The sequence below is a fragment of the Mesoplodon bidens genome, assembly GCF_964165515.1.
Source record: "Mesoplodon bidens genome assembly, chromosome: 3".
Classification (NCBI taxonomy): Eukaryota; Metazoa; Chordata; class Mammalia; order Artiodactyla; family Ziphiidae; genus Mesoplodon; species Mesoplodon bidens.
This window is the reverse complement of record NC_138178.1, coordinates 135,643,375-135,658,577: the sequence shown is the minus strand read 5'-3', so window position 1 is coordinate 135,658,577 and position 15,203 is coordinate 135,643,375. Positions and strand designations below refer to the sequence as shown.

Genomic DNA, 15,203 nt, shown 5'->3' with positions numbered 1-15,203 from the left:
TTTGTTTTATGAAGTCTGGTTTTCCAACTGTGAGTTATTGGCACTTAGGGGAAAAAAACAATCACTTAAATGAAAACTAAAAATATAAAGCCTATGTTTAAAACATGGCCTTTATTAATACTGCCCACTGAGCTCCATTTTTATTTTACATTGAAATACTTCTGCTTTGCAAAGAAAAGACAGAAAAGTGCATTTTACAAGAGTACTTTTTTTGTTTTTAATTCTCTGCGAAAATGGAAGGAATCTGAATCACAAGTTCACAATGTGGTAAAATGAAATTAAGAAACAATGATTTCAGTAATGCTATGCCATCACTAGTGTTTGGCTCTGACTATGTTCTTGTAAATCAGATCCTGATATACAGTCTAGAGCATCTAGGTTATTACTCTACGCATATTAAACACAGGAAAGAAGGTTTAAAAAAAACCCCTTTCAATGTACAAACATGAATTTAAAAACTGATTTTAAAAAATCACCTTTTTACATAATGTATATGGCAAAACTGCTTTAAATACATGGTTTTGGAAGAATTATTTACAAAATGTATCAGTCTGTGAAACAATTCACAAACAAAGCATACATAATTGCTTTACTTAAGTTGTTGCATCTCAACTTTGGGAGATATAAATTTATTCGGCAGTATAGCAAACATAAAAACTGTGACAAAATATCTTAAGGGCAACCAAAAATTTGATCCTCAAAACAGTTTAAATACTAGGACTGCCAAAGTTTCTAAACAAGGACATACTTTAATGATCCAGATGCCCATTTATAGTTCTACACCGTTTGAAGGACTGAGACAGACTCCCTTCAGTACAGGCAAAGCCGCTGGATGCAACCTCCTGTAAAAGGGACAGCTGAGAGCTATTGTCATTCGAAGAGTGAATTAACCTAGAATTTTCTTTTTTTCAATTTTATTAATATTTTAAAAAATACATAAAAATACAACATCCAATGTCTGAATAAATATATTTAACAAGTTGCAAGATAATACCTTATTTTACACAAAATTTTCAGCTTTAGAAATCTTGTTAAATAACTTCATTGTTGTTATATATTTCATTTTTGTCTTTTTGTAACAAAATAAAAACTCTGAAATTACATAGAAAAAAGACAAAATATTTTTGTCAAGGGATAAGATAGTCCACTGAAAACTTATTCACAATTCCACTGTAAACATTAATAAACATTAAAATATTTGCATAAGTGTGCTCAAAAATCCTATAAAAAGTGGAAGACTTATTACAACTGTAGTTTTCAGTCAACTACACTTCCTTTCACAATTTATTTTGTCCCATTTACACCTTAAACCTGGGCACACTGCTGAACATATACTTTGGCAGTTCTAAATAGCAAGTGCTTCCACAAAAAAAAAAAAAAGAAAAAGAAAACCAACAACAATAAAAAAACACAACATAAACCCCCTACTCACCAAGTGTTCAAATACATCTCAGTGAAAGTGCAGCAGTAACTATTTAGCTGGATATTTTGATGTTTGTCATGTGCACTTGCTTGTCTATGATTTCTATAACACCTGAAAGCTTTATTATACAAATTCAAATTTGCTAAGTGCCCTTTTTCTATCTTCACAAAAAAACGAAAAAAAAAAAATTAAAAAGGAAAACTTATGACAAATATGGCAGGCTGCCTAAACTTCAGTTATTTATCAGCTTATTTCTTTTGCAACAGAAAAAAAAAGAAAAGAGAAGGGAATAGATACAATCCAGCCTGGAAAAGTGTACAGGATATACTTAGCAATGTCAAACCAGTTGAGTGCTTTCTGTGGTTGTATTTCAGGGATTTGGGATTTATGTCCTTGGCAGCAAACTGCTGGGAAGGCAGAGAAAACATTTATCACCTGCATTCTACAGCAAGTACGTTCTGTGGGGGAGATGATGATGAGGAGGGACTCATTCCAGTGTCTGATGAAGCAGATGACATGGAGGCTCCTGCATGAGACACTGTAGAATCAAAAAAGCTACATTAGACCCGAAAACTATCACACAAAGATACCCAGCCACTGGCGAATCAGAAATAAATTTCTTAACATTATTCACTTCAATTATAGTCCTCTTAAATGGTGCATGAAGGAATAACAGCATTTTGTCAGCAAAAATTTTGTTTGGTTCAATTGAATGGAATCAGTCTCTCATCACTTAAGTAACTCAGTTCAAAAAAGGCACCAGAAAATGTAAAGACTAAAGAGATATAAAATCTTAAATCCTGGGCTTCCCTGGTGGCGCAGTGGTTGAGAGTCCGCCTGCCGATGCAGGGGACGCGGGTTCGTGCCCTGGTCCGGGAAGATCCCACATGCCGCAGAGCGGCTGGGCCTGTGAGCCATGGCCACTGAGCCTGCGCGTCCGGAGCCTGTGCTCCACAATGGGAGAGGCCGCATACCGCAAAAAAAAAAAAAATCTTAAATCCCTACTTGAAAGATCCCTGAAAGAAACTCACCTTGTCCCAAATCAGAAATGAGATCAACCTGAGATAAATTTTCACTATAGCAAATTCCTGCTTTATCTCTGGGCTATAGGACCATAAAAGAATTCACTTATCCTAGAGAATTTCTTTTAACCAGCTAACCATTGGCTGGCTTCCTAACTTTATCGTGTTCCAATATACCCGATGGACACAAAACTCTCATAAGCAAGAAGCAGTAATCTAAGTCAGGTATCAGAATCATGGGATCAGGATGGAAATGTGGGTGAGTGATTAGAAAATGTCTTCAAATGAATTGAACAAAACTCCCCAGGAGCATGGAGCATGGATTAAAGATCATTACTCTATGCATCAGGTGCTCTGTCGTTTTTTAGTTTTTACTTTTTTCTTTGCAGGGCCCTCCTATCTCCTGCTAATCTTTGCCCAATTATTCCTATTTTACTTAAAGTCTTAATTTTTGTTTAAGTATACATTCCTCAATGTGTGTACTGCCAAAATGACATGTAACTCATTACTACAAATTCTAATATGTGTGCTAGAAGTCACTCAATGTTTCACTTTAATAACTCACTTCACACACACAAAATTAAGAAAACAAGGGAAGAAGACTGTAAGAAAATCATCTTTTTAGTTGTCTGAACTTATATGACCTTTAGGAAACTCAAAGCCGTTGGAGGTTCTCTGAAGAAAAGCTCAATTTGTTAATTTGTTCTTCTTTCTGTATTTAAAAATGCTGTAAAGACTTCTTGCTATTTACAGTTTTTAAAGAAAAGGACAAACATGGAAGGTCGATCTCTTTCCTTTTGCTCCATCATATTTCCAGGAATTGAAAACTGCTGGACTTGGAGTAGAATGATTCAAGACCACATATGACACAGGCCATTTTTTTAGTAATTCATCCCCTAACTCTATGCCATAGATAGAAAACTTCTCTCAAGATAGGCAAGCCTATCAGATAATTTACTGGTTTTTTCTTAAAGGGACATCCCTCCTAGAGCCCTCCCCTCCTGTTCCATCCTATTCCTGAAATAGTTGCTTTGTAGGCCTGTTATGCAGTGATCATTCTAGGGCTTCCATGTGCCATCACCTTGAGATTTTCCTTACTGTTTTCCTATGTGGGATTCCTTGTTTGCTGGATGTCATGTTATGTTAATAGCTTGGCTTCTAGTTTTTAGTGTCACCATTGAGAAATCTGACGTGAGAAATCTGATGCTGTTCTGAGACCCAGTTTTTTGTATATACCTTTATATGGTAAGCTTTTGGAACCTTACCTCTATCCACAGGGTTCTGAAATTTCATAATGTGCTTTGGTGTGATCTTTTTCCTCCATTTTTTATAGAGGTCACAGGGAGTCCTTTCAATTGTCTAACCCATCTCCTTCAGTTCTGGAAGTTTTTCTTATTTCTTTGATCACAACTTCCTCCTATGTTTATTCAGTGTTCTCTTTCTAGAAATCCTATGATTCAGAAGTTGGTCCTCCCAGCCAGATTCTATACTTCTCTTAGTTATTCTCTCCTATTATCTGTTTGATATTTTACTGGGATTTCTTTAGCCTTTCTATCTTACCCTTCTATTTATTTATTTTTTATTCCAAATATCATATTTTTAATTTTTAAGAGATGAATTCATTGATAGTATCATATTCTTGTTTCAAGACTGCAATATCTTTCCCGTAACTCTGGATATTAATTATAGTTTGTTGTTTTTATATGGCACATTGTCCAAGTTCCTTTTTTCTATTGAATATTTTGGTTTCTGTCTTTATGTAAAGGCTTTCCTCAAACATCTGGTCTTGTGGCTTCCATATTTAAGGGGGAGCATTAAAAAGCTAACTGGAGGCTATACATGAGGCCACCGGGCTTTTAAATGTTGGGCAGTGCACACATAGTGATTTGTAAGGATTTTGCTTTTTGGTTCAGGAACCTCCAAATGCTGGTATCTGTGTTAGATCACTTCCCTTGGGCTGACCAGTTTCTCCAGAGGAATCTTTCAATCTCCTTCCAGGAATGAGCATAAGCTTGGTTACCAGCTTTCAGAGAGATAAGAAGATGAGATCGTTGGTTGGAAAAGGGACAGAAGTCTCATCATTTAGTACTGGAAACTTTCACTCAAGCTCATTATTTTTGGTTTAGCACTTAACCCTCACCTTCAGCTATGGCTGGTGTCCCTGAGTCTTTCTATAAGCCTGTTGATCCCTCTCAGCCTCCAATAACTTACTCTCCTATTTTCTGCTGGAGTTAGGGGAAAAGGTAGTTTGCTTCAGAGGCTGGGATGAAAGGATCCAATTTCTCCTTCCTTTTTCAAACCATCTCCAATTTTCATCCTCACACCTCACACTGTCCTCAGAGCTTTTCTGGGGTGATGTAGTATGAATTGGCTTGCTTCTCATTGTTTTGTCCCACTAGAAGGATAAACAAGCTTAGGTGTTTAGCATTCTGTCATCTGCTAGGACAGTTACAGTCCATCTGCTTCTCAGCTTCCAAAAGATATGCTGTTGACATTTCTTGTCTACCGTAGTCAGTCTGCTGTCCCATTCTCTCGTCCTTGTGGGTATAGGGCTTTTAATTTTCTTTATAATTATTTTAGTGAGGCCTGGGCTTGGGGTAGATATGAGATGTCAATGTTTAACTAGAAGTCAATGCTATACATTTTTAAGGTTTAGTTCAGATGCTATTCTCTCCTCATGATTATTCCGAAGTCATCTCTCCTTCCACCAACTCCTGTTCTTGTTAATATCACTCTCAGGGCCCTCAACATACAGTTCCACTGGACGTTAAGACTTTGAGATTGAGGTCTGTATCTCATTCATCTCTGTACTTCCACCACCTGAAAGAGGGCCTGGCATATGGTATGTGTGCATTAATGTTGTAAAGCTGAACTATCTTATATAGTAGTTGCTTAGGAAATGACTTATGATCCCAACAAGATAACCTCCTAGAGGATAAGCCATATCCCTCTTCATTTTGATGAACCCCATAATGACAAACATAGTGACTGTTAATAGGCAGACAATAAATGTTTGTTGAGCAGTGAGAGAAATTCAGAGGGAGTAAGCTCTTCTTAAGAACCCACCACATTTAGTAAAATCACATTTTGTAAAACAGTTCATAGTCTCTTTCAAGAGTCTCATTCTGATTCAGTTGTTGACTCACTTCAATAGCAACAAAGAAGAAAACACTAGGAATCTAAAGATAACAATTAATAAATATATACCATATTAAAAAGTGGCAAACCTAAATCTTCTAAAATGATTATATATTTGAAAAATAGAGGGAAGAAAAATTATAATCAAATTACCTTCTCTGTCTTTCTTTTTTAATCTTTTTCTCCTTCTATCTATGGTTGCAACTTCAGACTTCAAAGACATGTAATACTTTCTGATTTCCTGTAGTTTTTCTTGGAGAAAAGAGATTCTCTCTGTACTGTTCATGTTATCTAATTCATCTAAAAGAGAAAAAAAGTTAATTTGGATTTAAAAATAATTCTGTGAGAAAAAAAGATGGCAGTTCTATCAAAAGTCCAACTCATAAATCAACAAAAGCTTTAGTTTATTAAAACCTAACAGTACACTAAATAGGGCTCTATAAAAATGGAAGACCTTAATTAAATTCACGAATAAGATTTCTATATATATCCCAAATATTCCACTAAACATGTATTACTTAATGATGTATTACTGAAATAATCAGAAAAGCACAAGGAAACATCAACATACAGCAACCCTGATCTACAATTGTAGTTATTTATCCAAATACTGTCTTTGTATTGATGTTTTCCTCATTTATGAGTTATTTCCAATTGTCAGTACAAGAAAGGGTGTTTTAAGTTTCATCAATTTATATAAATCATACATGTCTCATTCCATAACTGGAGAGCTTTCTCCAATCAATATTTATCAAGTTAGTATTATGAAAAGACACAGATTTGTATTTAAGATAATAAATAGTGATTATTATTAAGACAACATTTAGGATACGTAAATAAATGAATTTGCTAATCATTATTCCTTATTTTGACATTTCAAAATATATACCACTTTGTAATATACATTCAAGTTTTCTATAAGTTTCTTACTGAGTTGAAAACTCCACTTATATGTCCGAGGAGATGAATTCGGATGTTTTTCTTTCTGTTTATCTTTTTCTCCATCTTTGATGTGAGGGGATATTCTTGCAGGAGATCGTGCAAGCTTCTGTGGCTTAGATACACTAAGATGCTTTACTGGGGTACATTTACTTGAATTGTCTAGGACAGGAAGATCTTCACTATCACTGCTTTGTCCTATAATAAGAAAAAGTTGACTCAGGTTATAAATGATAAAAATCTCAAATATTAAGATGCAACGGACCCAGTAATTACACTTCTCAGTATCCTGAAGAAATAAATGCACAAATGTGCTAACTTTTATAACAATAAAAAGATGGAAATAACCTAAATACCCACCAAAAGAGAAATGGCTAAGAATTATATATCAGTATTATTGAATACTATGCTAAAGTTGTTAAAAAGAATGAGCTAGAGTTCCTAAGAATAAAAATGGCAAAATATCCAAAATACATTGTGAAATGATAAAGTTAAAAAACAGTAAGCACAGTATTGCCCCATGTATGTTTAAAACAAAACATAAAAACAACCCAAAAGGGGACGAACCCAAACTATATACATGAACAAGCATAAAATACACATCCAACTTTTAACATATGTATAATATATAAAATGTGTCAGATATTTGTTTGCAAGTCTACATCCCTCCTCACCAAATGTGTACTTAAAGATGCTTTTGGTTTTCACTTAATGACAAATTAGAATTTTCTCTCAACTTTTTCTGCTTTTTTTCAAAGTCTACACCCTACTTCCATCCTATTCACTCTCAACAGTGAACCTTCCCTTCTACTGAAAAGGCAAAGTTGAGGGTTACACACTCACTTTCCCAGCCCCTCCCCTACTGTATCTGTCCTTATCTCCCTTTTTGGGCCTCAAAAAGAGGAGGCTGTTAATTCTGGGCAAACTAATCTCTTCAGCTATACTCTTGAAACCATTTATTCCCAGCTCCTCTGAAATATCCCAATGTCATTTTATCTTTCTTCTTTTTCCAGAGTCTATGAACATGCTTAAAGCTTTCCTACCTTTAGAGAGAGAGGGAGGGAAGGAGAGGAAAGCCTCCCCCTTTAGCTGGCACCTCTTTCCTTCTCTTTAGGGTCAAATTTCATGAAAGAGAAATTCTTTGTTATTCTTATTTCCATACTTTCTAATCATGTCTCCTTCCCATGCTCTTGTTAGGTCCCCAAACACTTACTATTCACCAAATTGAATGAATATATTTTAATCCTACTTGAATATTCTATTGCATTTGAAACGTCTTTCTTATTCAAACCAACTAGTGTTTACTGATTTTCACTTATCTCTAATCTGCTTCTACTCTACTCTTCCTGGCCCATTTAAAGGGATATGCCATATAATTTTACTTCTGGTCCTTTTTCTTCTCATTTTACAACTCTCCCATAGCAGCTTTATCATCTTGTAATCCTTCAACAACTATCTTCTAAAAACAGACTTTCTTCGAAGTTCCAGAGCCTTATTTTCCTAATATGCGGTACCTCTAAAAGCAACATTCCCTAAATTACTCTTCCAACAGCCTGCTGCTACTCCTATATGCTATATGCCAGTTAACCAGTTCCTCATATCTAACTAATAATAACTGAGTACTAGTGATTTTATGTCCCAATTCTCTTCATTCATTCATTCTTTCACTGCCTTAGTTAAGCCAAAGATTCTTTCCAAAAAGAAAAACTGATCATCTCCTTTTTTTTTCCTTTTTAATCTTTTTAACTTTTTATTTTGAGACAATCTTCAAACTTACAAAAAAGAAAACAATTACCAAAGAACGTTTTTCTGCCGTTTGAGGATAAGTTGCCCTGCCATATTTGAATACTTTAGTGTTCTCTTCTTACAAATAAGAACATTCTCCCTGTATTAGTTATCTACAAATTAGCCCCAAACTTAGCAGTTTAAAACTACAAATGTTTAGTATCTCACACGGTTTCAGAGGGCTGGAATCTGGGAACAGCTTGGCTGTGTGGTCCAGCTCAGGGAATCTTGTGAGGTTGCAGTCAAGCTTTTAGCCAAGATTCTGGTCTCTGAAGACTTGACTGGAGCTGGAGGATATGCTCCCAGATGGCTCACTCACATGGCTGTGAGTGAGTGTTGGGAGGCCTCAGCTCCTTGCTGGCTGTTGGCTGGACATGCCCAGTTCCTCACCACGTGGGCCTCTCCATACACTGCTTGAGTGACCTCACACCATGGCAGCTAACTTCCCCCAGAGCAAGTGATCCAAGGGAGAGCAGGAAGGAATTTGCAGTGCCTTTTATGACCTATTCTCTGAAGACATACTCCATCACGTCCACTTTATTAGTTAGAAGTGAGTCACTAAATTCAGCCCGTACTCAAGAGGAAGGGATTAGGCTTTGCCTCTTGAAGGGAAACATATCAACACATTTGTGGATATGTTTTAAAAAGCACCACACTCCTAAAGAACCATAATACAACCATCAAAATCAGGAAATTAACACAGATACATTACTATCATCTAATCCTCAGATCCCACACAAGTATCTCTACATTTTTTTTTTTTTGCGGTACGCGGGCCTCTCGCTGTTGTGGCCTCTCCCGTTGCGGAGCACAGGCTCCAGACGCGCAGGCTCAGTGGCCATGGCTCACGGGCCCAGCTGCTCCGCGGCATGTGGGATCCTCCCGGACCGGGGCACGAACCCATGTCCCCTGCATCGGCAGGCGGACTCTCAACCACTGCGCCACCAGGGAAGCCCAAGTATGTCTACTTGACCCGATAATGTTCTTTACAGCAATAGGATCCAGGTGAGAATTATACACTGCATTTAGTTATCACACCTCATAAATCTCCTTTAATCTGGAACGGTTCCTCTTTCTTTGACTTTCATGACCTTGACAATTTTTAAAATCATAGGCCAGTTATTTTATAGAACATCCTTCAGTTTGAATTTGTTGATGGGTCCTCATGATTACAGTCAGGTTATACATCTTTGACAGGAATATTACAGATGTGCAGCTATGTTCTTCTTATTGCATCCTGTCAGGTGGTACATTTCACTTTGTCCCATTACTGGTGGTGTTCACTTCATTTGACTAAGGTGATGTCTACCCAGCTCATCCACTGTAAAGTTACTCATTTTCCCTTTGTAATTCCTGCTGTCTTTCTAGTCTCATCTCCCATCACTCTTTCTCTGTACTCTAGACCTGTCTTGTCCAGCCACTAGCCATATCTGGTTATTGAGGACTTGAAATATGGCTCAAAGGTTTTTCTTTGAAATGCCTTTTATCTTAAATAAATTATATGCCCCTTCCTTGAAATATGTATCTACTGTAATCTAGAATTTCCCTTTCAGACTTGAATGAAGGCATGCTTTGGAGGTAAAATTTTAATTTGTCAAAATCAACCATGTTTATTTCTATTTACTATATTCTACAACTTAATTTTACTCCTTATTGTACAGAAATCTGTTTTTCATGTTATCTATTCTTACTGGTTTACTAATTTTCCTGTTTGTTTCAGTAAGAATTTTATTTCCCCATATTTCAAACTTACTGCGTTACTATTTAAAAGTCAGTTTTTCTAGATTAAAGGACAACATTCCATTCAGAAATGTAAACTTAATCTGCTTTTATTACCAGAGCAAATGTTATTTTTCTTTTGTTCAAGATTCCCAAATGTATTCCTCTAATATTAAACTGCTTTACATAAGAAATACAAATGAAATAAGCATAAAAAATAACCACAGCTATCCCAGCTCTAAATAAAATTGACAAGCTGGGCTTCCCTGGTGGCACAGTGGTTGAGAGTCCGCCTGCCGATGCAGGGGACACGGGTTTGTGCCCTGGTCTGGGAAGATCCCACATGCCGTGGAGCGGCTGGGCCCGTGAGCCATGGGCGCTGAGCCTGCGCGTCCGGAGCCTGTGCTCCACAACGGGAGAGGCCACAACAGTGAGAGGCCCGCGTACCGCAAAAAAAAAAAAAAAAAAAAAGAAAATGACAAGCACCTTCAGATGAAAAACTAATGGAAAAATTGATACTTTTCAGAACATAATAAACCAAATTGAGTTTTAGGCTGACACAAATGATCAAGCCAACAAACTGCTGAAAGTACTAACACCATACTAAAGCCAGCATTGAAAAGTACCAACCTGCTCCATTCTTTTCATTTTTGGCTACAGCACTTGTTCGCTTTGGGGTTCGCTTCTGCTTTTTGGCCAATAATCCGCTAGTTCCATCACTTGGCCTTTTCTGACCTGAAATAAGTGAAAAGAGAGAATTAGAAAAAAAATCAAAAGAACATTCATTCACCTATCTACTCTACATGAATTTCCATGTGTATGTTAAAAAGAAAAAAAAGGAGGGGAGGGAGGGAGAGAGGAATGAAGGAAGGAAGGGAGGAAGGAGGGAAGGAGGGAGGGAGGGTACTTAACAGATAAAACTCTTGGCTTACTAGTTTTTGGTTTTAATACAACGGTTGATTTTCTCCCTAGGAAGTCCTTACCCTTCTCTCTGCTCTCTCTTTCTTGAACAATTATACTACAGGTACCAGAGGCAACGCTGGCTTCAAATCCATTTGCTGATTCCCTCTCACAGAGACCTTCTTGAGATTCTTCAGCAATACTATCGACCTCAATGGTTATGTCACTCTCACTTTTTATACTTCGAGACTCATCTTGGCTGAGAGTAAGTGGTGAAGCTACTGAAAAGTTATGCTGTACTGCAGGAGGTAGGGCAGGTGGAATAGAAACAAGAGAGTTAGTTTCAGAGCTTTCAACTACTACATCCTCAGTACTGGTCTTATCCTTTTCATCCAAATCATCCAAATCTACTTCATGGCAAACCAAGGTTTCCGGCCCAATCAGAGGCATTGCATCCTCTTCTTCTTTTAGCGGAGTATTTACAGTTTCTTCAGCTGGACTACCAAATTTTTCTTTAGTCAACTCTTGAATGCATTGGTTTGGCTCTGCTATTAATGATGGCATTCCTTCATTTTCTATTTCAAAGTGTTGTTCAAAATTTAAGCTTTTCATTCCGTCAGATGCAACACAATCACTGGTCCTTTCTTGAGAAATACTATTTGTCATTTCCATTCCATTCTCAATTCTTACTTTTTTCTCTGGTGATAACTGTCCCAGTATTTTCCGTTTCAACTTTTTTTCTTTTGCACATTGGTCAATTTCATCTTCTGTAGCAGAAGAAAAGTTTTTACTGTCTAATGAAGAAAATTCTATACTCTGAGCTTCTATATGAGGTTCAGTTCCTGCTTCATCCTGGCTAAATGATGAAATCTTTATAATTTCTAAAGAAAGATCTTTTGTCTTGCTTCGTCTTCCCTTTCCTTTAGGAGATTTTTCTGCCTCTTTCTTAACTTCTTCTACTTGTTCCACTTTATTTCCAAAAATCTGTACTATTTGTTCATTCTCTCCAACTTCTAATTTCAAGGTTTCTAAAGGCTGCATTTGAGTCCTATCATTTTCTTTTAATATGTGTGCAGCAATCTTTGGATTTTCTTCATCTAGTTTATCATCACTTAAACTTTCATTTTTTTCTAATTCTTCTTTAATATCAGGAGAAAGTTCTTCATTCATCAAATTCTTTTCTAAAAGGTCTTCTGTTTCACTATCAGATGAACAGGAGTCTGCAAGAGGAAATACTGTATTACAAAGGTTTCTAGCTTAATTACCAATGCAATTTTATAATAAAAATTCTGCCAAAGACAAAACTCTTATCAAGTACCTCTGAATACCTCCTTGTAGAAATTTCTTATGTAAAATAAATCAGGACTTCCCTGGTGACACAATGGTTAAGAATCCGCCTGCCAATGCAGAGGACACGGGTTCAAGCCCTGGTCCGGGAAGATCCCACATGCCGCAGAGCAACTAAGCCTGTGCACCACAACTACTGAACCTGTGCTCTAGAGCCCACGCGCCACAACTACTGAGCCCGCACGCCTCAACTACTGAAGCCCGTGCACCTAGAGCCTGTGCTCTGCAACAAGAGAAGCCACCGCAATGAGAAGCCTACGCAGCAAAATGAAGGGTAGCCCCTGCTTACCACAACTAGAGACAGCCCACGCGCAGCAACGAAGACCCAACGCAGCCAAAGATAAATAAATAAATTAAAAAATAAATAAATAAATCATACATTTGTGCCAAAATGGGGGAGGGGAGACCTCAAATTCCATGTGAAAATACACTGCATAGAAAATATTACTGTCTCAACCTATAAAAGAGCTATTTTGCAATTTTTACTAGTATCGTATTTAGGCTACAGTAACCCCTAGAAAAAGCAAAGGACTAGTACCGAGATATGAAGTTAATATGTTAAGTGGTTTGATCTGAGATCTAGAAGGTACTGATTAATAAATGAGATGCCCATTTTGTGTCCTTAGAAAGGAATATGATATTCTACTTAATTCTGGAAAGATGTACAGAATGAGAAGCTTGAATTCTCAAAACTTTAAATATTCCTCTGATTAAGAGACAGGAAAGTATAGGCCAGCTACCTTAAATCATTCTCTTTAACTCAGAAAAATTTTAAAATAATAACTAGGGTTCTAAGACAGTATAGAAGTTGTAAAATACAAAAATTCTACCCACATGGTGCTCATATTCTAAAGAAGTGCAAAAAAGCAAGCTTAAATGTACTTTTTAAGTGAAAAGGTCTGTAGTTTTATTTTGTGGTTTTATCGTATACAGAATTTAGAATTTTTTCTCATGTTAAAAAAAGTAGGGACTTCCCTGGTGGCGCAGTGGTTAAGAATCCGCCTGCCAATACAAGGGTCATGGGTTCGAGCCCTGGTCTAGGGAGATCCCACATGCCCCGGAGCTACTAAGCCCGTGCGCCACAACTACTGAGCCTGCGCTCTAGAGCCCGTGAGCCACAACTACTGACCCCACGTGCCGCAACTACTGAAGCCCGCGCAGCTAGAGCCGGTGCTCCACAACAAGAGAAGCCACCACAATGAGAAGCCCAAGCACCGCAACGAAGAGTAGCCCCCGCTCGCCACAACTAGAGAAAGCCTGCACGCAGCAACAAAGACCCAACGCAGCCAAAAATAAATATAAACAAAATAAATAATTTTTTAAATGTAGTTTTTTACTTTTATGAAGTAGTTTAGCAAGACCATGTATAGTTCTGTAGACTGTACACTGCACATGGGCATGCATCTAAGAGGGCATCTTCCACTTTGTGGACATCTTGCACTTGTGTATTATGACAACCTTCCAGCAGATGGCAGTAAAGAGGAGGAAAGATGCCGTTTTCTCCACATGGTGGACTCACGGCAATCCTGTGGTTCAGAAAAGCTTTTTTCTTCAAGGGAGGGAAATTTTTATATGAACGTTTTTCTAAATTTAACATTTCTTAAATTACATGGAAAAATATACAAAGGTAGAAAAGTGGGAAAAACGGTAAAATCAGAATAAAATATATTCACCTATATTCATCACAAAACATGCCTCTATCACATTAGTTTGTCCTGTCTTTGAACAACAAACACAGTCACAACTTTATTGAAAGATCCTAGGTGAACAGCAATAGATTACAGAAGACGCTGGCACATGCTTTGTAGGACAGTGCAGCACACAGGAGGACGCATGGCTTGTCAATGCACTCTCTGTTAAAATAGAATATTCCTATGGGGGACTCCCTGGTTGTGCAGTGGTTAAGAATCCGCCTGCCAACACAGGGGACATGGGTTCAAGCCCTGGTCCAGGAAGATCCCACATGCCACGGAGCAACTAAGCCCACGTGCCACAACTATTGAAGCCCGCGCACCTAGAGCCCGTGCTCTGCAACAAGAGAAGCCACCGCAATGAGAAGCCCACGCACTGTAACGAAGAGTAGACGGCAACAAAGAGTAGAGCCCGCTCGCCCCTAGAGAAAGCCTGCGCACAGCGACGAAGTCCCAACGCAGCCAAAAATAAATAAATAATTAAAAAAGAATATTCCTACGGTATTAACAAGAAAAGTTATTCCTAATTAAGTAAAACATCACTAAATTTTTTTTTTTTTTTTTTGCAGTACACGGGCCTCTCACTGTTGTGGCCTCTCCTGTTGCGGAGCACAGGCTCCAGATGCGCAGGCTCAGCGGCCATGGCTCACGGGCCCAGCCGCTCCGCGGCATGTGGGATCTTTCCGGACCGGGGCACGAACCCGTGTCCCCTGCATCGGCAAGCGGACTCTCAATCACTGCGCCACCAGGGAAGCCCAAAACATCACTAAATTTTAAATAAACATGATACAGCAAAATAAACGTTTTCTTCAAATCAAATTTTGTAGTTTAAATCATATAGTAAAAGCCTAGGGACTTCCCTGGTGGTGCAGTGGTTAAGAATCCGCCTGCCGAGGCAGGGGACACAGGTTTGATCCCTGGTCCGGGAAGATCCCACATGCCGTGGAGCAACTAAGCCTGTGCGCCACAACTATTGAGCCTGTGCTCTAGAGCCCGTGAGCCACAACTACTGAGCCTGAGCTCTAGAGCCCATTCGCCACAACTACTGAAGCCCACATGCCTAGAGCCCGTGCTCCGCAACAAGAGAAGCCACTGCAATGAGAAGCCCGCGCACCACAACGAAGAGTAGCCCCAGCTTGCCGCAACTAGAGAAAGCCCGTGCACAGCAACAAAGATTCAACGCAACCAAAAATAAATAAAATTGATTCCTTAAAAAAAAAAAACCCTAGATGACTTTCT

General features: G+C 38.1%; 1 protein-coding gene across 3 annotated transcripts in view; it reads right to left on the bottom strand.

Moving 5' to 3' along the window:
- The window catches only part of ARID4A (AT-rich interaction domain 4A), a 57,393-nt gene continuing 42,190 nt past the window's right edge, over positions 1–15,203 (bottom strand). For all 3 annotated transcript variants that reach the window (XM_081229427.1, XM_081229426.1, XM_081229428.1), the window contains 5 exons: positions 11,010–12,146; positions 10,657–10,761; positions 6,514–6,720; positions 5,737–5,883; positions 1–1,961 (listed from right to left, as the gene is read on the bottom strand). In XM_081229427.1, the coding sequence (XP_081085553.1) occupies positions 1,855–1,961; positions 5,737–5,883; positions 6,514–6,720; positions 10,657–10,761; positions 11,010–12,146 (1,703 nt within the window). In that variant the 3' untranslated portion in view covers positions 1–1,854. The remainder of the gene's footprint in view (positions 1,962–5,736; positions 5,884–6,513; positions 6,721–10,656; positions 10,762–11,009; positions 12,147–15,203) is intronic.